This window comes from Hippopotamus amphibius, chromosome 6, assembly GCF_030028045.1.
Source record: "Hippopotamus amphibius kiboko isolate mHipAmp2 chromosome 6, mHipAmp2.hap2, whole genome shotgun sequence".
NCBI classification, from domain to species: domain Eukaryota; kingdom Metazoa; phylum Chordata; class Mammalia; order Artiodactyla; family Hippopotamidae; genus Hippopotamus; species Hippopotamus amphibius.
In genome coordinates this window covers 158,446,036-158,469,717 of record NC_080191.1, presented here as the reverse complement: position 1 = coordinate 158,469,717, position 23,682 = coordinate 158,446,036, and the positions used below count along the sequence as shown (strand labels likewise).

The 23,682-nt window shown below is 41.7% G+C and overlaps 2 protein-coding genes across 12 annotated transcripts in view; one reads left to right on the top strand and one right to left on the bottom strand.

Annotated features, from left to right (window-relative positions):
- MCF2L2 (MCF.2 cell line derived transforming sequence-like 2) overlaps nt 1-23,682 on the top strand; it is a 277,613-nt gene that overhangs the window by 187,892 nt on the left and 66,039 nt on the right. For both annotated transcript variants that reach the window (XM_057738080.1, XM_057738081.1), the window contains one exon: nt 1,615-1,700. In XM_057738080.1, the coding sequence (XP_057594063.1) occupies nt 1,615-1,700 (86 nt within the window). The remainder of the gene's footprint in view (nt 1-1,614; nt 1,701-23,682) is intronic.
- B3GNT5 (UDP-GlcNAc:betaGal beta-1,3-N-acetylglucosaminyltransferase 5) lies at nt 246-22,629 on the bottom strand. 10 transcript variants are annotated; one of them, XM_057738096.1, is made up of 5 exons: nt 22,363-22,629; nt 18,271-18,375; nt 12,355-12,414; nt 10,577-12,018; nt 246-8,282 (listed from the first exon to the last, which is right to left on the bottom strand). In XM_057738096.1, exon 5 carries the CDS (start codon nt 7,977-7,979, stop codon nt 6,834-6,836), a length of 1,146 nt encoding a protein of 381 aa, XP_057594079.1. In that variant the 5' UTR covers nt 7,980-8,282; nt 10,577-12,018; nt 12,355-12,414; nt 18,271-18,375; nt 22,363-22,629; the 3' UTR covers nt 246-6,833. The 10 variants fall into 10 exon arrangements, with proteins under 10 accessions (XP_057594079.1, XP_057594081.1, XP_057594080.1 ...); XM_057738098.1 differs by having other exon boundaries at nt 10,577-11,524; XM_057738097.1 differs by lacking the exon at nt 10,577-12,018.

Below are 23,682 nucleotides of genomic sequence, written 5' to 3'. Positions count from 1 at the left end.
GTTTATTCATTAAATTTCCCTTAATACTTTCTCAAGCGGGCCCTTTCTAAATCTATATTCCTTTTTGTGAGAATGTAAAATAACTCATTTAAACAGAACCTAGCAGGCAGGAAGAATTCAAATGCTGGTTAATTATCTACTTGTTCATTAATGATTAATACTTTTATAATACTCTCATGCAATCAGTACGATATACAAATTCACTTCGTTGTTAAAATATTTTCTTGAAAGTAAACTGAGGAATCTTGTCTCTTTTTGAGAATTAAATGCCTAGTGTTATTCTTTTTTTTAAAAAAAAACTTTTTTTTTAAAAAATTTTTTTGCACGCTGTGCGGTATGTGGGATCTTAGTTCCCCAACCAGGGATTGAACCTGCACCCCCTGCATTGGAAGGACAGTCTTAACCACTGGACTGTCAGGGAAGTCCACCCAATGTGGTTCTGAAAAAGGTCTGCAACCCTATGTGGCAGATAGTGCTGTTACCAAAAGGGGGACCCCTTCCAGGGCCCAAGAGTGGGCTCTTGTCTAACACTCAGAAATGAATCATCCAAGGAGACATACTTTATTGGGAAGGGATGCTCCAGCAGAGAGCAGCAGGGTAAGGCAACCCAGAACTGCTCTGCCACATGGCTTGCAGTCTCAGGTTTTATGGTAATGGGGTTAGCTTTCCAGGTTGTCTCTGGCCAACCATCTTGCTTGGCCCATATCTGGTCTGACTCAGGGTCCTTCCTGGTGGTACATGCATCTCTCAGCCAAGATGGATCCCAGCATGAGGGTTTCTGGGAGGTTGGCAGGACATATTATGGGCTGGCGTCTCCTCCCTCCCAAATCCAGCCCCACCCCGCGTGCAGCACCTTGTTCCTCATCTGGACCTCCTGTTGTGAGACAACTCACGCAAGTGGTTATTATGATGCCTGGCCAAGGCTGGCAGTTTCGGCCAGTGGTTCCCTAACAGTGCCATGGGGTCCATGTTCTAGGGGGAAGAAATCAAGAGGTTCAGTGAGTTTGCCCAAGGTCTCAAAGGTGGCCCATAGTGGAGCAGGGCTTCTGACCCCCAACTGGCTTGAAGCCTGCACTGGTGACCACCCTGCACTGCCTAAGGAGGCAGTGTGATGGAACAGACTTGTGATTACAAGCCTATGAAAGTGGACCCTGGACGTATCTCCTCTATCTCTAACTCTCTTTCTGGGTTTGGGCAGGTCACAACTTCTCCAGACTTTGATTTCTTACTGGAGGAAGAAAAAAAAAAAGGAAATATTGAATCAGATGATCCCTTTGCTGTCCCTTGTGGCAAACTCTGAATCTTTTCTGTGAATCAGCAGGGAAGGGGGAAGAGTACAATGTTAATCACCCTCCATTATTAAGGAAAAAGGGCATCTGCTCTCGTGAATGAGTTTTTGATGTTCCTGAAGGAAGCATGAAGGCAAACTGTAAAAGATCCACAGAGTGGTTGGGGATAATCCAATAAAGAAGAAGATGAGGAACCAAATATGTTGCTCATCTAGAAAGTTAAAAACAAAACAAAACAAAGAGATTCAGGAATAGAAAAATATAGGTAAGAGTCCTCCTCCCCCAAACAAATAGATGATCTTAACCAAAATTTCTTTCACTTTAGAATGAAGAAATACTCAAAAGCAGTCCTGATGGGGAGAACCCTGAACCAGAGCAGCTTGACAGTTCCCAAAATCTTTCCCCCAGCAGGTAAGATTTCACATCCCTTTGTAGAAGTCATTTTAATCCTTTAGAAGGATGGGGGGGGTGGGGGGGGGGAGGAGAGCAGGGTATCCTTTGTTTTAAATCTCATCACTTATCTTTCCTAGATAAAATCACATATTTATTCTATAGAGTAACCTTCATTGTGTACTGGAGAACAAAACTCATGAGTCTCATAAAAGCAACAAGCAAGAGCTGAAAATGGCATCTTATATAAACCAGGCTTCCCAAGATACTCAGTTTTAAAAAACAGTGGATTATCAAGAAAATAGTAAATGGAAAATGATTGCTAATATTGATTGAATTATTGGTTTTAAAGCATTTAAAGGATATAGGTTCCCCATAAACAGAATTTATACAAATATAATGCTATTTTGGCCTACAGGAAGGTGTTTGCATGCATGTGAATGCTCTGCAGATCAGAAAGCCTTAATTATGGCAGTTAAGACCGAAAGCATGAGAGGCAATTCATTTTTTAAAAAATCTTCTTTGTACTCAGAATCCCCATCATTACCTCTATTCTTGCATTTGTCACATGGTTTTACCCACACCATTTGACTTATTTATTTATGAGCTGCTTTTATCCGCCAGGGTCTACCATGTTTAGCTCTTAGCAGGCCTCCAAAAAAAATGCCTGTAGAATGATGAAAACATCTTTAGGAACTTGCCCCTTGATTATAGCCAATATCAGTGTAATTAGACTCCTTTTTATTCTTTCACTTTAAGGTGTACTCAAGGAAACATGTGGGCTCTTACTGGTTGAAATATACCTTTGAGTTATAGTAAATGGCCCAATTCAGCATATCTGAAAGTGTATTTAGCTGGGTTATGTCTGAAAAGCACCACTTGGCAATGTATTCTGTTGTTTTCCTTAAGTGACAGTATAACATTGGGGACTTTTCTATTACTACAACCATACTTACTTCTATAATTGTAATTTTATAAGTCTTATAATGAATCCTTAAAGTTAGTTGATGAATTATTATATTACTTTACAGCAAATGATTAAATCATACTTCTAATGAGAAATACAAATGGGAAATCTACAGCATTTAATGAAACAAAAACATCTAAGATTCTTGCAAAAGAACTTTGAGAAAAGGCAAAATTAGCTGGTGGATTAAGGAGATAGGAGAATCTATAAGACGACTGTTTTTATTCTACCACCAGCTTTGAATACATACTATAAGATCACCATCTTTGATGCAACAGTTTAATCTGTATTTCCTTATTCACTTTTGATTTTATAGATTTGAGTTTTTAATGTATAACTAATACAGATTTGTTGGGCTAGAGCTGATAGTTACAATATGCTTGGCATATAGTAAGCATTCAGATTTCATTGAATAAATTATAGACTTTTCAGTAGTATAAGTAAAATGTTACACCAGACAGCGTCCATTAAGGGTTCTGAATAATTAAACTCTTTTCATATTTGGATGGCTTGCCACAATAACATAATTTGGAAAAAAACAATGATTTTAAGCACTATGTGATAGCACCGTGCATAGTCCCTACCTTCAGAACTTATATTTTAGCTAGGAAAAAACACATGAAACAATTCCTAGGGAGCACAATAATATATGTGATTAAGTATATATTTTAGAGGGAGGGGAAGAGATGCTCAATGGAGGAGCAGAGTTAGGGTTGTAAATCCAAGATTTCAACAGCTTCAGGAGAAACAGTGGTCATGGCAAGGAAAACCAGTGTATGCAAGGTAAGATCATGAATGAGATTTGTGATGGGTAATAGTGGCAGTGGGAAAAATAAAGCTACGGGGAATGAAGGAGGAAAAGAGGATTAGGTAAGGCCTTGAAAACCAGGTAGAAAAGATTAGATTTGATGCTGGAAGCCGTGAGGAGCCTTTGAGGTCTGGAGCAAAGGAACATCATCATGAAAGCTGTGACTGAGGCTAGTCCCACTGCAGAATGCAGTCACTGCAGGGAAAGCAGAGCCAAGAAGACACCTAACATTTCCCTCATTATTACAGAAGAATGAATAACGCTGTACATCAGTAGTTCTCTGGTCTGATTCTCATTGTAGCTATGGTATTCAATTAAAGTCCCAAATGTAGGTCAACTTAACTCTTCTGAGTAATCATCATTTCAGTCCCAACTATAAACACCCCAGTCATGCCTCGCAAGTAAAACTTTCTACTGCAACCAAATAATTCAGATGCTTCCAAGTTCTAAAAAATATATAGATTGAATTACACCATCTACTATGCTAAGAATCAAGCAGGAGTCAAGTGAAAAGCAGATGAGCACATACTAGGTACAAATATAATGAGACACCAAAACTGCAGAGCGGGCTGAAGAACATTCCTAACATTAAGAGACTAGAGCTAAATTTGAATCAACTTTTGGATAGCTAACGGTATCAAATAAAAGGAAAATATGGCCTTTCAAATAGTGTCTTAAGGCACTCTGGCTATAGGTTCTTATTTCATCTTTTCCTGAACAATCTATTAGGAGAGAAGAATTCCCCCACTTAGACATTCCAGCATAAATCTTTCAGCAAACAAAAGAACCATTTTAGATGGCTCTACAATGCAGAGGACACAATAATCCTCTATCCTGGGCACAGCAGCAAGTCTGAACAGGAAATAGGATTAAGATCATGTACTACAGGCCTCTCTGACATTAAACAGAACTAGTTGATTATACAAACAAATGGTGTTCACACAGTTTAAAAACCTTTGTGAAAATACACATCTGTTGACAATTTTCAAGTTGTTTATTGGAAATCATAGATTTATTTTTAAAAACCCTCTAATTATTTTGCCATATAAGAGCAAAATTCAAATAACATAAATATTTAACATTTTGGTATAAAATTAATATGGAAAAAAGATGCAAACCAACCAAGAGGTAAAAAGTTTTTAGCAATAACACTGTGTATAACTATCAATTGACCTTCCAGGCTGAGTCTATTTTCCCTTTATTGACGATTTTTAAAAGACAGCCTTGTACTGGAGCACCAAAAAGTTTTTTCCTTCCTTTTTAAAAGGTCGGAATCCTTTATTTACAATTATTCTTCTTAGTACAATAAAGTCTGATGAAGGAAGCATCTAGCAATTTCCTTCTTATTAAAAAAAGGAAGTGCCTTCATATTTCCTTTAAATTTAAATGTTTCATTCTATTTTAAGCAAAAATAAAAAGATGAACACAATTGAGGGGAGCTCTTTCACAAATAAATAACTGTTTCACATCATTCTGATGGCCAAAGAGACACTGATGTTTTCAACCAATGGCAAATTTAAACAGTTACAAATATAGACACACAGGGCATATGTGTGGCCAAAAGACAAATGATTATTAAAGGACCAACTAATAAAAATTAATTATAAACCTGCTTTGTCAAAATGTGCTTTTGTTCTCTACAGCTTTTAAAATTGGTCAGAAAACTTAAACTGTAATGATCTAAAAACCCTGAACTTACTCTGAAAGTAACTACAAACTATAATGTTTGACACCATAGTTTTGACATGAGTTAAAAATTCTAAATTATCTGAGAAATTGATGTAAACAAGCTTCAATTTTCAAAATAGAAAAAAATTAACAAAAAATTTCTGTAAACATTGAAAAGCTACCTGCAACATATTATATATATATCATCGTCCAGCTGTGTATACTGACAATTCTTTTTTAGTTTTTTTGCATGTTTCAGATATCAGCTTATTAAGTGATACATCTTAGTTTTCCCTAACAGGCGCCTCTGCAGACAAAGGGTTCAACTGCTTTTGCTGAAGTCACTATTTTGGCTTTCATATAATCCCCCTAACAATAGACATCACCTAGTTCTTTCTGTATGTGAGGGGAGGTTGTTTGCATCGCAGCCACATTTTCATTCTGCTTTGTAAAATAAATGTAACTTGCTCTATTGGATCTCAGCCACATCTCTTTGATTACAAGGAATATACAGCTTTACAAATGCTTTAAACCTCATTCTGGTGACTTTTCTATCACTTTCATTCTGCTTTGAAGTTTGAGATATTTAGAAGTTGAAGATCACCTCTGAGAGTTATTTTGATGAAAGAACAGATTTTTTTAAATACTACAGTTATGATGTTTAATATTCTTAATTCTAAAAGCTGAACTCAGAACAGTTGGTAGTTTATGAGATCCTGTTGGAGAGGGGTGGACTAATTTTAGTAATAAATACAACAATTTAGACACTAAAATTTTTACTTTATAAATTATGAAAAACACTTTTAATGTTCTATCTTTCCTTTTGAATTCTTCTCCATTATTATATTCCTCTATGTAAACTACATTCAAATAGCTGCCTTAAAAATAAACCCATATTGAATATTTTTTAAAAGCTGAAAATTTCATTAAATTAAAATCAGCGTATTTGAATTAACAATGATTTATCTCTAGAGAAGGACCCTATGAGTAAGACACCGTCCATGTTTTGTGTCATGTTTTTCTAGTCATCAAAAAAAAAAACAAAAAAACCATAAAGTACTAGTTAGGGCAGAGCTAATGACTTCTTAAATTTCACATTAAACTTTGAAAAAAAGATAAATATATTTTAAATGACTCCAACACTACCCAGGTAAAAAATAGCTACATAGATGTGACAGTAAATGATTTGGCAGTTTATAAAGAAATTGTGTACATTTTCCTAAATCTCCTCTGAAGAGGAAACTTTCTTTTACCTGATTCATGTACTTTTTTCTATGCCAATCCTCTCCTGCCCCCACTAACTCCATCAAGTGCTCTTTTATCAAAATATACCTGGCTTAACAATATATCCATTTCTTTGAAATGCTGTACTATACATTTACTTGGTATTTTCCAAAAGCAGTTATTCTAACACCTAGGCACCTGCTCTACACCTCTAATATACATGTGGTACCGAGAACTTGAAATTCCCTTTAGTTTTGTGTTCATAAACCTTGTCCAAATGTAAATGCCTTGACATGAATTTAGGCAATGAAGTAGATAAGTTATACTGAAGGGCTTCTAGAATCAAAGAAACATTCTGATAGACTGGGCTTTCAGAATATTTCTTTGTTCTTCATATCCATCTCACTTATGGTACAGACAAACATTTAAAGGGTTTTCATCCAGGTCTGGCTCAGTGACAGTGAAAACATACAACGTTCAAGTACTATTAGGCAAAGGCAGCGCTACATGGATACGTATCCATATATGTCAGTCTGCAAAGGAGGACTATCTTAATTATTCTGCAGTATATTTGACCAAAGAAACCTTTTGAAATCGTTTTTACTTTTGGGTCTGTGGCATCCTTCCAAAGGTCCTGAAGGTCTTCTACATGCCCATGAGATGTCATCATTTTTTCATAGACGCATGGGTGATAGGGAGTTTTACCTTCCCCGGAGAAAAACACATGGTATTGTGGTACTACCCCTATTTTATTGGCACAGAGGCCCATGAACACATCGTCTATGTAAAGACTAGAGTTAAGTGTCTGTGATGCCTCGTAAACTTTGGCAGCTACGTCACCAGAGATCACATAGGCGGCTCCGGCGGTATAGTCAGGGTAAGCCGGCCACTGGTACATTTCATAGGAGACATAGTATTTGCTCCTTTTGTCTCTGACTGGAGGAGCACCACGATGAACACGGCCAATCCAGAAGTCTTGAACACCGATTTGTTCTAAACTTTGAAGGTATTCAATAAGATTTGGCATGTGAATAAATATATCATCATCAGCAGTCATAAGGAACTTGGCATGTGGACAAAAGCTATTTGCCCAACTGAACTGCAGAAGAAATTTAAGAGTAAGATTATAGAAAGAATCAGCAAAGTCTTGCTGAATTATATCATTATACATCTGATCTTCCCAAACCAGTCTTCTCTGAAGTCTTTCTCTTGTCAGTGGGTCAGAAGGTGTTCCCAAGACAAAAAGAGTTTTGATGTTGGCGTTAAGTTGAGAGCAAACATACTGCTCATTGCCCCACGTTTGCCTGATGGCAGAACGGCGATTGTAGTTTTCAGGAGCAGTCTTCACAAACAGTAAGAGCAGGACGTCTTGCGCTTCACACTTCTCCTTATGGTTAATCAAGTACTGGTAGCGAGGAGCCCCATCCTCACTGCGCTTAAGAGACAGGCTATCATTCACAAAGTCGTAGCTATTTACGAGGTATCGATAAGAGTAGGACTTCATATGGCTCACGATGTGATTATCGATGGATGCCCAGAAGAACATGAGGCTTAGTACAAAACAAGTGGCAAATAACTGAATAAATTGCCATTTTTTTACTCTCCTGCCACTACCAAACATTCTGACGTACATTCAGGTCTGTTTTTATTTAGGGTCAGTTTTAAATGGGTGCTCGCTTCTTCAAGACCATAGGACTTTGTATTCTGTAGAACAGATGTCCATGTTGGTCATCAAAAATGTAAAAGGAGCTTCTTATTTCACAAAATATTTTCTTTTAATACCATTTTTTTCGGAGATGGCAAAAGAACGGAGCACACTGTAGAATGAGGACACTGGCACATCAGAATGCTCCCGCTCAGACATCCTTCATTAAGTTCGGGCACTGGCCTTACGCAGCTATTCTGTGTACTCCTGTTTGTGAAAGTTAAGTGCAACCTATTATAGTCAGGAAGAGAAAAAAATGACACGTGAGTGGGTTACTGAGTTACCAAAAAGAAACAAACTACTCAATTCCTTAAAAACAATATATAACCTGACTGATCTGGACAAAAGGTGATGGGGGCAGCTGGTGTTACGTGGAGGCATACAGCTGTTTATTTTTTCAGAGGAATCCAGGGAAAGGGAAAGAACCACTCTCTACCATCTTCTCATTCAGAATACAGAGACCCTTTACTCAACCTTAAAAAAAAAGCCTCCAAAATATCTGTCATCTTGTATACTTAAAGTTCAAATTTCTCAAATTGGGTATATCCAAGAATACATTAACTTGGAATATCGTCAGGATGAAAGCAGCTATATAGTTCAAGGAACAATTCTGAACGAAAAGAAAGTTCATAATAGTAAAAATCCATTACAGCTTGCCTTAGACAAGGCAGGAATAAGAGTAAGATTTTTTTTTTTTTCCCAAATCAAGGTTCATAATCAAGGAGTTGAGATATGCTTCTCAAAAGCATAGTCCAAACTCTCTCTAACCAAAGTGACTTTTCTGTACAGTCTTCTTCTTTCTGTACTTTTCCATTTGGAAACTCCACAGGCACCTCAGATGTAACATGTTCAAAACCAGGAAGCACAGGATTATAACCAACAAGCACTGTCTTTGTAGTTAGGCAATTTGAATACCAGTGCTGACTCAGCCGCTTACTGTATGTTGTACTTTATCATGCATCTAACTCAGAAATCTAAAAAAGTCTAATAACACTGCGTAATTTGAAGTCTTAAATGGAGACTAAATGGGAACATACATAGATATATTGAGGAAAGTAGACAGATAATAATTACCTGGCACACGGGGGTACTCAAATGCCATTTCCAACCCATTCTACTGTCTTCTCCCCTAAAATCTGCTGTTTCCATTTTCTCTTTGCGTCAGACTGCACTTCATGTGTCTGTGCCACAAATCTGAAAGTCCTCCTTTCCCTCCTCTTCCATATCTAATTATTTCATCCTGTGTATTGTTTTTTCTAAACCCCTCTTCACCCTTTCATGTCATTATCACTTCTCAGCCAGACCAGTACGGATGACTGAATGATCTCTGGCCAACCCATCCTCTACTCCACTCAGACTGACCTTTCTAAAACTCAGATCTAACTATGAGACTACCTGGGCTCTTGAAACCCCTTCAGATGCTCTCCACGAGTTGACAATACCAAGTTATTGGCTGAAAGCTCAGAGGTCCTCGCTATTTCATACACACGCGTCTTTGCACCAGCAGTCCTGTGGCCTGTTAGCCCCACTCCCCTTGCTGAAGGAAGTCTACTAATCCTGACCAAATCCTCCAGGCATCCTCCTCTGCAAAGCCTGAACTGCCCACCCCCACGCCCGCCCCACGCTTATCTGTATTGCCACAACACCGTCTTTTTTTCCTCCCTTTAATTTTTATTGGCATGTAATTGATTTACAATGTTATATTAGTTTCTGCTGTACAGCAAAGTGAATCAGTTACACATACACATATATCCACTCTTTTTTAGATTCTTTTCCCATATAGGTCATTAGAGTATTGAGTAGAGCTCCCTGTGCTATATAGTATGTCCTTATTAGGTATCTGTTTGTTATATAGTAGTGTATATATGTCAATCCCAATCTTCCAATCTATCCCTCCCCCCCCCCCCCGCTTACCTCCTGGTAACCAAAAGTTTGTTTTCTACATCTGTGACTCTGTTTCTGTTTCATAAATAAGTTCACTTGTACCATTTTTTTAGATTCCACATATAAGTGATATCATATGATATTTGTCTTCCTCTCTCTGGCTTACTTCACTCAGTATGACAATCTCTAGGTCCATCCATGTTGCTGTAGATGGCATTATTTCATTCTTTTTTACAGCTGAGTAATATTCCATTGTATACATGTACCACATCTTCTTTATCCATTCATTTGTCGATGGACATTTAGGTTGCTTCCATGTCCTGGCTACTGTAGCCACAACGCCTTCTTACATCCATCTTCTTGTACTGAGATTTTTTATTTAACTGCCTCCCCCCTATTACACTGTGAACTCTGACGAGATAGATGCCTTGTTGTAGATACCCCACCTCAGCACCCATGCCAGTACCTGATACCTAGTAGGCATTCTCTGAACACTGGTGCGAAGAATCATGCTGGGAGTGAAGCCACCTGTCACTCAAACAGCTGGTCACTTGGGAAGAACTGGGATCTGGATGCCCCTTTCCTCCTACCACTAGGAGACAGCACCACCCTTCCTCAAGTATTTTGTCCCCAGCACTTACCACAGTAAGATATAACCTTTTGCCTGGAGAAGCAGGCTCTCCCCTTAGGCTTGACACATCAGTCTCCTAGACTTTCAACAGACTGACAGGGAAAGGACAAGCAGGTTCCAGGATGTCCAGGCTAGCGGAGTAGTCGAGCCCACATCACAAGCCCCAGGGCTTTGCTTTTGTGCCCAAAGACCTCATCCTCAAGTCCCCTACCCTTTGCCCCTGATAAAAAACCAGTTACACACACTGAGAGCACCAGGCAGTACCGGCCTAACCTGGGCTGTGGGAATTCCTTCCTGACTTCAGGCCTTTCACATCCACCCAAGATTACTCCACATGAGGGTTATAATTGCAGAAGCCAAGCATGCAAAAAAGTCCAAGGAGGACAGGAGATTAGAACCAAGCCTCAGTGAGACTTTGTCTAGAGATAATCAGCACAGGTAACATCTTATCCCCAAGGGTATAGATTTTTAAATTGCTAGCACCACTTAGGAGGCCACAAACAGCTGAAATAAAAAAGAAAAGAAAAAGGAAGAACAGAATAGAAAATGGCAGAGTGCATTGAAAGTAGTAAGTTTAAGTATCATTTTGTGAAACTTTAAGTGTTGTGTGTATATACCTTCAGGATTGTAAAGTAAAATGCATTTTTATTGTGCTTGACCATCAAAAAGGTGAGGAATAGGGCTTCCTAGGTGGCGCAGTGGTTAAGAATCCGCCTGCCAATGCAGGGGATACGGGTTCGATCCCTGCTCCAGGAAGATCCCACATGCCATGGAGCAACTAAGCCCATGCGCCACAACTATTGAGCCTGTGCTTTAGAGCCCGTGAGCCACAGCTATTGAGCCCATGTGCTGCAACTACTGAAGCCCATGCACCTAGAGCCCATGGTCTGCAACAAGAGAAGCCACAGCAATAAGGAGCCCGCACACCACAACAAAGAGTAGCCCCCACTCACCGCAGCTAAAGAAAGCCCGCGCACAGCAACAAAGACCCAACACAGCCAATAAAATAAAGAAATTAATTAATTAATTAAATTTTTTTTTTTTTTTAAAAGGTGAGGAATACTGTTCTAAGGGCTAGGTGAATATCGGTAATTTCTGCCTTGGTTTGGCTAGACGTGGCAGACCGAATGCTCTAAGGGAGGGTGAGAGACAGCAGGAAACATCCGTTTCTGATGAGGGCATCTGCTTACACTTGGCAAAATCGCTTTCATTGTGATGGGGGGAGGGGGACACTTCCTCTCAGTCTTAACAGTGTTCATCTAAGAGATAAGGCCCATCTCTGAAGGCCAAAATCCCCTTCTGCCTCCTCCATGATACCTATTGAAGGAACTGGAGGCTTAATGCAAAATAACAGAGAATCCCTAATGGCAGATTTTAAGACAGCATAAGTGTTTACGAATTTTAAGAAAATTCTCAATTGAAACTAATCTGCTGTTTCTATTCCAAGAGACCCTGTGAAGGAAACAAAGAGGAGAGTCACCTTTGGAACCACAGGCACAACTAGCTTCCCTTTTCTGAGTAGCGGCCCTCAGTATGTTCCAAGGGCAGCTTGCTTTGCACCTATTCACAGTTGTTTACAACTCGGAGATTCTTGTTAGACAGTCAGCCCACGAGCCCAGCTCCACCAGCACCCACTGCACTAGCAGAGGCCCTGGTCTCCCTCCCGTGCATGGGGTCTGTTACACATCCGGGTGGAGTGTTGCTGCTGCTAACATCGCTGCTACGGCCAAGCAGCCAGCCCGTGACACTCGTTCTGTCCCCTCCCCACCCCGCCACGTATGTATTTACCTCATTTTCCTATATTTCTTCAGTTGTTCCCAATTGGCCTCTAAGAGTCACAATGGTTTTCTGAAAAATGACAAAGAACTTGTCACGAAGCCAACAACCCACGCTACTTCTTTAGGCACAGCATGTGACGTTCTAAGTCATGGTTTCTCCACCCAGAGCTGCTTGAATTGTTGGAGCCAGTGTTTATGTCAATCATTACCAGGTCTCCCTGAGAGTGTTGATGTGATGGGGGCAAGATCTAGGAAAGGTAAATGGCTCTTTTAGAGTACCTTGCTTCTCTTATAACAAAAGAACACCCCAACTCCTCCAAAGTGAACTTAGTCACTAGGGCGGCCTTTTCCAAACCAAAAGCAAAAGCACCTCCATGATCTAAATTCATTTGTTACAACTAAATAACGTCACCCTAGCCCTGGCTTTGCTGATGGAGACTATGCACAGGCAACTGAAGCCCACCCTTCTGGTGCACACAGTCATAAAGCTTCTCTAAAGCGCATCCTCTAGCTTCCATATTAAACGTGCTGGGTTGGGGGCTACAGAGAAGCCCACAGGCCGGCCTGACCTAAAGAAAGAAAATGCTGGGCCTAACAGGAAACAAAGTGATCCCAATAATGAATGTGAGCTCAGCAACCATCCACAACAGAATGCTGTGAGTGCAGCTTCCTTTGTGCCCACGATGCGGCTGGGTGACCGAGCAACAGGTTGGACCAGGGCTACCCGATGTGGGGCCAGATTTATTGTATAATCTCAGGCACCCCTCACTGCGCTCTGCTTTGGTGACATCTGCAAGCTGGGGGCAAAGATCAAAGTATTGTTACTGAGGGGATATAAAAATTACAGATGACTTCAGAGCCTGCTGAAAATAGGAAACAGGAAGACTATAGGAGAGATCAGGACAAAGAACTGCTTAGAGGAAAATATGCAAGTATTTGGGACATAACTTGGGTTTGCTTCTATCTGGAATGAGAAGAAGGAACAGATATCCTTAGTATTCTCTTTCCTAATAGAAGCAGTCAGAAAAATAAGAAGTTGAGTAGGAACATCAGTAAAGAAGGTGGGCAGACCCCACCCCAAATACTTTTCAGTCTGGGAGCTGTGGCCCTCAGCCACTCAAGAACATTTCTTCACAAGAGAGCTCTTTAAACTTTTCTGATTAAAACAAAACAAAACATGAGTGCTTCTAGAGGCTACAAGTTTCCCAAAATGAACCCTGATTTTTTTCTACTCCACTCCTGCTGTCAACTCATTTCTTTGTTGAGTCTACTTTAGCGATCCTAAAATAGTATGCAAAACCTGCTGTAAATTTTGAAGTTTTAATCAAGATAATGAGATTGGCACTTTAAGTTTAAGTTAAACAACCTCAGTGTCCAGTGCTTCCGTTAATCCTACACGTGTGTAAGTATTTGCTATGGAAATATGCCAGACACAGTGGGAGTCATGAAGTAGTATTTTCTGGTCTCTACTCTGAAAGCATCTACAGTCTAGTTGAGAGAAGACTCATGGTGCCCATGTGAAAACACAGTTCCCCCAGACAACAACAGTTATGTCACAGTAAGGTACAGGCAGTGTGTTGGCACTAATCTGGGTCATACCCACTCCAGGCACAATAGGAGTGTCCCCTGGAGTAGAGATCGGTGACAGTTGGATCAGAAGGGCCTGAGGATGAACAGGATTTAGGTGGCTGCAGAAGGACAAGCAATCTGTTTCAGGCAAGAAAGGAAAGAGACACAGCATGGCAAATATTTGAAAAACAAGCATGTATTTCAAAGCAGGGAGGTTGGGGTGTACTTATGGGGAACCTTGTAAATAAGGCAGAGAAGCCAATGAGTGCCCAGGATAGCAAGTCACAGAAGTTTCCATTTTTGTTTTTAGTGATAACTGCCTTGTCAATATTTATTAAGCTTTATACAAAAATCTGGCAGTGGTACACAGGATGGATGCAGGATGCCTGGAGATCGGACACTGGCTATATCAGGGCCTTGTACTGAAGCAGAATGAGGTAAGGAGGGTCTAGTCTAGGATGGTGGAAGTGGGGAGGGAAGGAAAGGATAAAGAAGACCCTCTCAAGAAAAACAAAACCCCAGTGGTACATGATGAGTGACCTGGGACAGGGAGTAAAGGAGAGGAGAGAAATCTAGTTTCAAGAATTACTGACAAAAGAGGGAAAACTGGTTTCCGGAGTTAGGAGTGAGGAGGGGACATGTTTGGTTTCAGGCTGTGTTGACTGAGTTGTTGGAGAGGCAGCAGGTAGAGAAGTGCAGTAGGTAATCTGAGCCTGGAGGCAGACAGGACTGAAGGTCTGGTGGGCACCCTGAGTGTAATGACGATGGCGGCTCTGAACTCGGCTGAGCTTTCCGGGGGGAGGGTTGAGCAAAGGCCTGGAGGAACAGTAAACTCTGGGGGAGGGGAAGAGGGAGGCGTCAAAGAAAAAAGGAACTACTTTATAGGGCTGGTTCATCAGAACCTTAAGATGGGGTAACAGAGGTGGAGGGAGACAGTCGGAAGCGAGGACGGAAAGGCTAGTTGTGGAGCTCGAGTGGGAAGACAGACGTGGAGCAAGACGTGCCGGGAGCACAGGGGGCTCTCAAGGTGGGGTTGGGTGGAGTTGCGGGAGGCATCTTCCAGGAGTAGAAGCAGCACTGAATCTAGACCTGAAGGCTGAGTAATGCTAACCAGAGAAACCAGTGGGTTTGAATTCAAAAATGGGTATATTTTTGTGTCCATCCATTTGTTTCTTGACCACTGTTTCTGGCCATCATTGCAGTATATTAACAACAATCAATCTTGGGGAAACTATATTTCTACATCTCACTTAGTAAAAATGCAACACTCAGAAGTCTAAGGAACCCTTGTTTTATGGTGTATGTGCCATTTTGTTCACATTACTTCCCACACACTCAAGACAACTTACCAGAGAGAAAGTCATTTATGTGGCTTCACTCAGATCTGCATTTCTTCTGAAACTTCAAATTCCAGTCCACTCTCTCTTCAACCACAACCCCTAAATGTTCATCTGGAATCCTCTGCCCACCCCCTGCCTGCCCCCTAATCCCCCCTGGTCCATCCAGCCATCTCCTGATCCTTTTTCTACCCACCTCGCTGTCTCAGATGCAGAATCACCTGGCACCTTTGCCCTCCTCTCCCTGGTTCCTGTCCTTCCACCCCAGCAACCCCAGACCTTGGGTCATTCCCATCTTCTCCATAACACCTGCTGGGCTGCTGGAGAAACATAACACACAGGCAGACCACATCACCACAAATGGCGATATCCAGCTGTGGGCAGAGTACTCCATGCTGTGTGACCGTCCTCCACTTGTCCTGGACCTTCTCCCTCTCCCAGGCTCTCCACCAGCCATGCAACATCTTCCCCCCTCTCCCAAGGCCTGTCCTCCCCACTTGTAGCTGATGACTTCCCCTCCTGCCTCATAGAGAAAGGAAAAGACATCACACACATTGTCACTATCTCATCCCACGTGTGCTTCCTCTTTGGGAATCCCCCAGGCTGGCCAGCCCTCTCCATTCCCTCTATAAAGCACACTGACCACCATCAGGGCCAGGGCTACGGAGAGGCAAGTAAGGCACTCATCTGGGGCCCAAAATTTAAAAGTTATAAAAGTATGACTATAAACTAATGACGTTCCTCCAGTAAGTCACAGATTTTTTAAAAAGCCTCAATATGTGATAGTTTTACGCTTAAGCTTTCATGACTTAAAGTCCCATGTGAGACACAATTTTTTGGTTCCTTTCCAGGCATAACTCAGAGGAAAGATAACATTGTCTCTCCCATCTTTCTGTTGTATTTTGTTCTGCATTCCAAGTATTTTTTTTCCTGGCTTGTTCTGATCATTTATTCTCTATTAAACGTAGCTAGGATCAATCCTCAGGATTAAAGAAATCGGGAATAAAAAACCCTGAATTTACTGGAAAGGTTATAATTTGATCTTCATAGATTTTTTAATTAGTAAATCAGTTGTAGTAATTGGTCCTGAGAAACACAACTGGTTACTGTTTATCACTTATTCCCTTCCTATTTGCTCAAGAAGGAAGGAAGCAACCTGAAATGTGAATTTACAATTCACATTTTAAGTGGGAAAAATTAGATATTCTCTCAATTATATTTTATTCTTTAATCAAATTTGAGTGTTTCCAATATGAGGCTGTAAAAGGACAGATTCCACCCAACAGCTGTCTTTAGGTGTTCTTATGGCTTGACTAACTATGAAACTTTAGGTCAAGCCATGGGCAAAGATTAGAAGCCATTTGGAATTGCTGTCCCTCCACAAAGCATACCTTTCTAGAGTGAGTTCTTGATCCAGTGTTGGTCCAAAGATTTTAAATTCCAACTCTGCAAGCATGGATATGGGACAGTGGGAATAGGTGGTTATAAAATGTATAGTGTGAATCCAGTAAATTGCTGCCCATGTATGTAACCTAAGTTATGTGTTTCTTTATAAGTTAAACATAGGTGTCAACTTCCATTTGCTGGTTATGGGGGAAATAAAGACAGGGAAATACAAAATGAACAAACAAATAAAGACAGGCTCTAAGTAAAGATAAGCACTAAGGAAACTGGTGACAGAGTATTATTATATTTCAGAGAAGTTATATTAAAAGTTGCTAAAATTTCCCAGTAACCAGTTTGATTATACAGAACTTGAAACAAACAAAAAGACTGAAATATAAAGAGGGTCTCAGAGAGGTCAAACACTTGCTTTTCTAAGCTTGACCTTTTGTATTCATTCTTGAGGCATATTTGTTTGGGTTGACAGGGCTGCTTGCTCTTTTAAATACAATTCCTGTCAGTTTTGTTCTTGCCTACTTAAGGAACAAACTTCTCCTTATGCCCAGTCTAGCAACAGTTACTAACATGGTGTGTTTACTGTACACCAGGCTCTACTCAGAATGCTTTACATATATAGTAACTCTTTATGTCTCACAGTGACCTATGAGGGAGAAATGGTCTCCTCATTTTGCATAAGAAAAAACTGAGGCACCAAGACATGGGGTTAACCATGTAACCTCCATAAATTCCAGACCCTGCTGCAGCTCAGAAGCAGCTGATCAGTTACAGCCCTGTCCCTCAGCTTCTCACCTGCCTTTGCTGGCACTGGCACAGCTGCTCTTCCTGAGCTCCCAGCAGGATGTGAGGACAGGGAAGCAGGTGGGGCAGAACCAAGAGAAGCAACCCAAGAAGGCAAAAGATTTGCTTCACTGTCTAAAGTTTGGAATCATTTATGTTTTGCTACCGCCTGCATTTCACCAGAGCTTGTTCTCATTTTCTTTCTATCAAACCCTTTTCCTAACCTTCCATCTCAAGTTTCCCTCCTTCCTTTTCTTGATCTCAGTAGCACTCACTAGACACTGGGCAAAAGTGACCGTGTGAGTCTAGGTCCTTTGGGTACATAAAGTCTTTCCCACACAAGGAAGATTGGGGAATTTAAGGGTGGAGATTCAAAGTGGTAGAAGGGGGTAAAGAAAAAAGTAAGGAGGGAAGGAGAACGGAATAAAATGTATAGGACTCAGAGAGGATGTTTTAAACAAGTATTCAATGAATAAGTATTAGATGAGATGAAAAGAGAGGAGTTGTACACAGCTGAGGTCAAATTATGATATGAAAAATAGTGATTTCAAAATAGGGTGATAATATAACCTGGTATAAACCTGGTATATAAGTCTATTGTGCAATGGCAGTTCATATGTCCTGTTACGGACACATTTGATTGTGGGTTCAGAGTATAAAAAAATAACAGTCTAAAACATGAGATATTTATAACACATTTCTGTCTCAGTTGATCAATATTTATTATAATAAGTTAACTACCATTTAAGCTCCTGCCCTGTCCCAGGCATGCTGCACAGCCCTGCAAGTAGGTAATACCTACATTTAATTCATTCAACAGATATTAATTTATCACATACTTGTAGTAGGCCACAGACGGGATGCTGACAGGGATTCAGAGATGTTTCCAGTGTAGATCCTCTAACAAAGTAAGAAAATGTTCCGGTGCAACCTGGAATCTGGACCTGATGGGAGCAAAAGAGCAGAAAAATCAAGAGTTTTGGAATGTGAATAAAAGTAATTTATATTCTGACGCTTCCATTTACTAATCACATGAACTTTGACTTGTCTCTAAATTTTGTACCAACAGTGTTTTCTGAGGATCCTTTGAGACGATTTATTGACAAAATGTGGTCCAGATCAGGTGTTCAATATATACTAATTTCCTTTCTCTAGAAATTGTTCATGCATCTTTACCATGATGGTTTATTTAATAGATGGCTGATATTTTTTTTCCTTTCAAAGTGATGAGCTATACTCTTAATATTCTTCTCAAAGAGATATTTATTAGAAATGAGTTTTTTGAAATACTGATCTGATTGCTAAGGGCCAGTAATACATCTCAAACACTGCTGTGAATGAGAACAAAGGTATCATTCCCACTTGACTGAACATGGCCTTCCCTTATCCTTGACAGGAGAGAACAGTATGGTTCCCACAAGCACTTAAAAATACATTTCAAATGACACAGCCAAAAGATTGTAAGGCCCTGCAAATTCTGGAAAAGGAAACCTAAGTTGAGTCACCTTTTTAACTTACTTTGCTTAGAGCACAATCAGAAAGTTGTCAAAAGAGTTGTAGAAAAGGAATGAAAGAGATAAAATATGAAATTTCAGGGAAACGAACTGGGTAATAATATTCTGAACCTGGAATTTAGGGGGCTCACTGCCTGCAGACTTGGTAGAACATTCCTGTCTGTTAAAACAAAAACAAAAACTGGCATCTAGTGTTAAAACCTTCACTATGGAAGATAAATCTTAAAAATAAGTTGCTGGTCAAAGCCAGCCTCTGAATTTCTAGCATTAAAATGTAAAAAAATCACTTTTGTTTGTTCAAAGTTTACATCTCACCTGATCAAGTTGCTTATCTAAATATGAATTCTTATATCTTTTTTATATATGCAAACTGTAAGAAACATATTCTAGATTTACACTGTTCTGGCTAAATCTTTGCTGGCAGAGATTCTATATCTAATAGCAGAGCTGGTGTAGCAATTTGCTGTTCTGCAGTTTCTGGAACATAGATACAATGTATACATCTCACAAGATTATTCAACAAAAGAATAAAATTATGGCTATGGAAATATTCTCAAAAAGGTATAATGTCCCATAAAATGCAAAGCTAAGATTTATTCAACTGAGCATATACACTCCAAAAGGACAGGATACATTTTGTTACTTTGAGAAGAGATCAGTTCCTTTTGAATTTCTCCCAGTTTCTTTTTACCACATCCTATGTTCTATTATGTAGACTCTAGTACAGTTGGTCCTCAGAAAGAACTCTACCTTGACAATTTGAAAGTCACTGAGTGCAATGATTCTAGCCAAAGTGACCCATTTTAAAAGATGACCCATTTCAAAACCCATGAGTTATTATTCAAGCTGTTCTATATTTGAGAATTAGAAAAGTTATTTCCTTTTCTTACAATATCATTTGAATCAGTCTTTTATAAAAGGGAAATTTGATCTATTTTAGTGAAATATAGTGTGACATTTTTCCTTGCTAAAGCCTGCACTTTATTTTGAAAATTCTTTTCCACCTACTGACAGTTTGTGTTTGTGTATGTGTGTATGGTCAACAGCATTTATAGGTGCAATATGATCTATGCCTCCTTATCCCTCATTTCTCACTTCCTCAGAAACAGTCTCTCTGAGCTTCAGCTTGGACTCTTCCTGTCATAACACTCATTCCCATCTTCAGGTGTCACGGGGAGCCCCTGGAGGGCTGAGATTAGTCAGGCTGAGTCACCTGCATCCTCAGAGGGTGCTCAGTAAACACCCTCTGAATGGCCTGCGGGAAAGGCACTGGGAGAGAAAGAAGGAGCAGGAGAAGGCAGAATCATTTTAGGTATTTAATGGAAACATTTCAGGTGTTGAATTTATCTTCTTTAAAAAAAAAAGAGAGTTGACTCCAAAAAGCAGCTCCCCCCTGCCCCGTGACAAGATATAAAATCTACCACAAGTTTCTTTTGAGAAAGTTAAAACCTCAGGTGAGAATCACCAATGCCCCTTTGAGAAAGTTCAGGATGGGATCTTTTCAGCGCCACCACTTAACACGACTACCTTCAATCATCCTTTTCTGGGTCAGTTTCAGCTTCTCACATCCTTCTTCCTTCCCCCATAGGGACCAGGCAAAGTTTTCCAAAATAAAGGCACAGAGGACAAATCCAGTTCTAATGGATGTACTTTCATCAGAGAATTACCCTAAATATTAGCTCCAAGCCATCACCATCCACCAAGCGGTTACAACTTTGGTGTCCCTTTAACATGACCTACAAAAACCAACACTGGGAAAGAAGAATGTAGGGTGTGTGGTCAGAGTCGGATGAAAAGTTGCTACTCTGGACCTACCAAAGTGGTATCTGAGTAAGCAATTGACTCTGTCTCTTCAGGTTGTAAAATAAAATTCGACAGAGTCAAAGAAAAGCGTGGCAAAGACCTCCCCGCTTAGAAACAGGTCTCGTGTTCCAGGTTCCCCGCCTGCCGACTTCCTTGTCTCCATTTCCCCAGCAAGTAACTCACCGAAAGCTTCCCCAGTCTGGCAGTTTCCTGACTTCCAACACGGCACAATTTCTACCCGAGTTCACCCCGTAGCCTAGGTGTGGCAGTGAGGTTGGGGGGCCCTAGCCGGAAACGGAGGCCCGCAGGGAGCGGCGTGCTCCTCCCGGCTCCGGCTGGTTTCGGCATCGCGGCGCGGCGGCCGCCTCGCAGGAGCTCCCAGGAAAAGGGACCCCGCCCGGCCCCGGGAAACTTCACCCCGCCGGAGCCCCGGGCCCCCCAGCCTACCTGCTGTACCTGAGCGGCGGCTCGGCCCAGGGTCACGGTCGCCAAACGCCCGTCCGCAGGCCCGAGCGAACAAAGGCGCTCCGGGGAGGGAACGCGCCTCCTTCCCCACCGCGCTCTCGGGCGGCGGGCCGCCCTGCCCCGCAGCGGGCAGGGCGGCCCCAGCTTCCAGACGCCGGGCCGCGCGCGCTCCGGACCAGGGCGGCGAGCCCGGGCCGAGCCCCGTGTCTGCTCCAGCCCTGCCTCTCCGACCCCAGCGCGCACTCCCCAACCTGAGCCACCGTGCGAACGCGCGTGCCTTCACCTCCTCGGGACTCTCTTTCCCTCTCGGCCCTGGAGACCTCGCCTGGTCCAGAGGAAGCCGAACAGACTCCGTGTCTCGGTTCCCGCAGCCTGGGAGCAGCTCCGGCGCGGAGGCGCGACGAGGCGGCCCGGCAGGGCAGGGGCGGGGCGGAGGCCGGGCCGCCAGGAGCCCTCCGCTGCGGACCGAGGGAGCCCGTCTCCCCTCACAAAGAACAAACCAGACGGGGAGTTGAGAGTTATCCCCGCCGAGCGGGCTAGAACTTCCCCCATTTAGTGATCCGGAAGAGAAGACCACATTTCCACCCACCAGGGGCCCAGGCCCCTGCTAGGATGCGGTGGGATGCAGAGCATTTTTTAAAACAGCACGGTTGTATTAATTCCATATGAAACAACTGGTCTCCATACACTTTGCATCAGGAGGTAGAATTTGTTAGACAAGCGATCTATTCGTTCAGGACACGCAATGGTTTTCTCATCTACGGGAGGTAGGTTTTGACTGAATTGCAGTTCTCTGAGCACCTTATTTTCCTTTTCAGAGCAAGAATTCTAAGGGCAGGCTAGACTTTAAAAGGTCTCTTATCACACACCACTTACACCTCGAGCTTCTGGGGGCCTCAGTGATAAAAGAAGGAAACTCTACAGCATACAGCTTCACGACAGCGGTTTGTGTTAAGAATGCAATGGGACGGCGGGGAGAGACTCACCCCGCCTTTCAATGAGTTTACTTTCAAGCCCAGCTTAATTTCAAAAGGGAGCTTAAAGCAAAACTCACCAAGTCCAAGACCAGCCCCTTAAACTCCCAAATCGCAGGTCGGCTCTCCTCCCAGCATCAGAGCTGAAGTCATTGATCTCCGGAACAAAACTTACCCGTTTTAAATCTTGAGCAGGGCCTGGCCAGCCGGCTCTCGGCTGGGTTCGCTTCCCGGGAGGGGAGCGGGCTGGAGCAGGCAGATCGCGGGGGACCCAATCAGGGGCTCCCGTCGGAGGGCGCGGGCGCGGCAGCCCTGGGATTTGCCTGCGGCGCGGCCAGCGTGAGGCGTGCTGCGTTTCCCGCACCTCTTGTCCACAGCCCAGCCTGGCCTGACCCTTCGCCACCACCCCGGCGTGTTGGTGAAGGAGATGGGTCCCTCCCGAGTCTGCATGGCAACTCCAGGAAGTGATTCTCCACACCTCATTGAGATCATTTACTCAGATCATCAGCTGTGAGCCAGGATCCACAAGAATGTACACTTTGAGGTGTTTTCCCCATTCAAAATATTTAATACACGTAATAGACAAAATCAGGAGAATATAAATTTCCACTGAAGGGAAGAGATTATAAATAAATCCTTTATGGGTTTGGTTTCTTGTTCTCCAAATGTTGTTCTAGATCCTCCTTGTAGAACAAACGTTATCATTTGACAGGTGTTATTTTGTAATTGTATATATTTGAGAGCATGACAGAAAACAAAAGATTAACCCATTACTTCACTAAAATAAAAGCTTTGGATTTGTTATTGTAAAAGGAATGACAGGTAATGACTTAAAAGTAGATGACAATCATTTTGAAACTGTGAATACAACACTGTACTTGTTATTTCTAACTAAATTTTTAATAGGTTTTGTAATTGCTTTCTTTAAGCTCCTTAGCACATGTTCAACGATACAATTATTTTCTTTTGTATATTACCTATAGAGAGCATGGCTTGGTACTGCTGTTATCAGCTCAGACGCATGGCATGTCAGACCACAGACGGAAATATTTAGGTAATGTAATTTGTAAGGGAGTCACTGACAGTGACTCATAAATAAGCTAGTTTATCGTTAGTACAGTGCAAATCACCTCCTTTTACCTATGCAAAATAAAACCCTAATGGTAAACCCACAGACATCTCCCCCCACCCCACCCCTGCCAGGTATCATATGCGTACATTATATTTATGTACAAATGTTCAGTTGCGATTATATTCCAGTTGGGTCCACATAGGTGCAGGTGTCAGCACGTGTATTTCACATACTCGAACATATGACTGTACCCACAAAAAATACAAACTACCCAAATGTTGATAAATACATATAAAAATCACATATTCACATCAGCCTATATGGAGATAGATAACCCAGACAAATGATTCAAAAGTAAGTCAGGAGATTGGTGAGAGGATGTGGGGTTTTTGGTGAGAGGAGGGGAGAGCGTGTGAGTGAGAG

Bases quoted from the DNA above. Each gene is read 5' to 3' on its own strand.
- B3GNT5 (XM_057738091.1), bottom strand. From the start codon at position 7,979: ATGTACGTCAGAATGTTTGGTAGTGGCAGGAGAGTAAAAAAATGGCAA.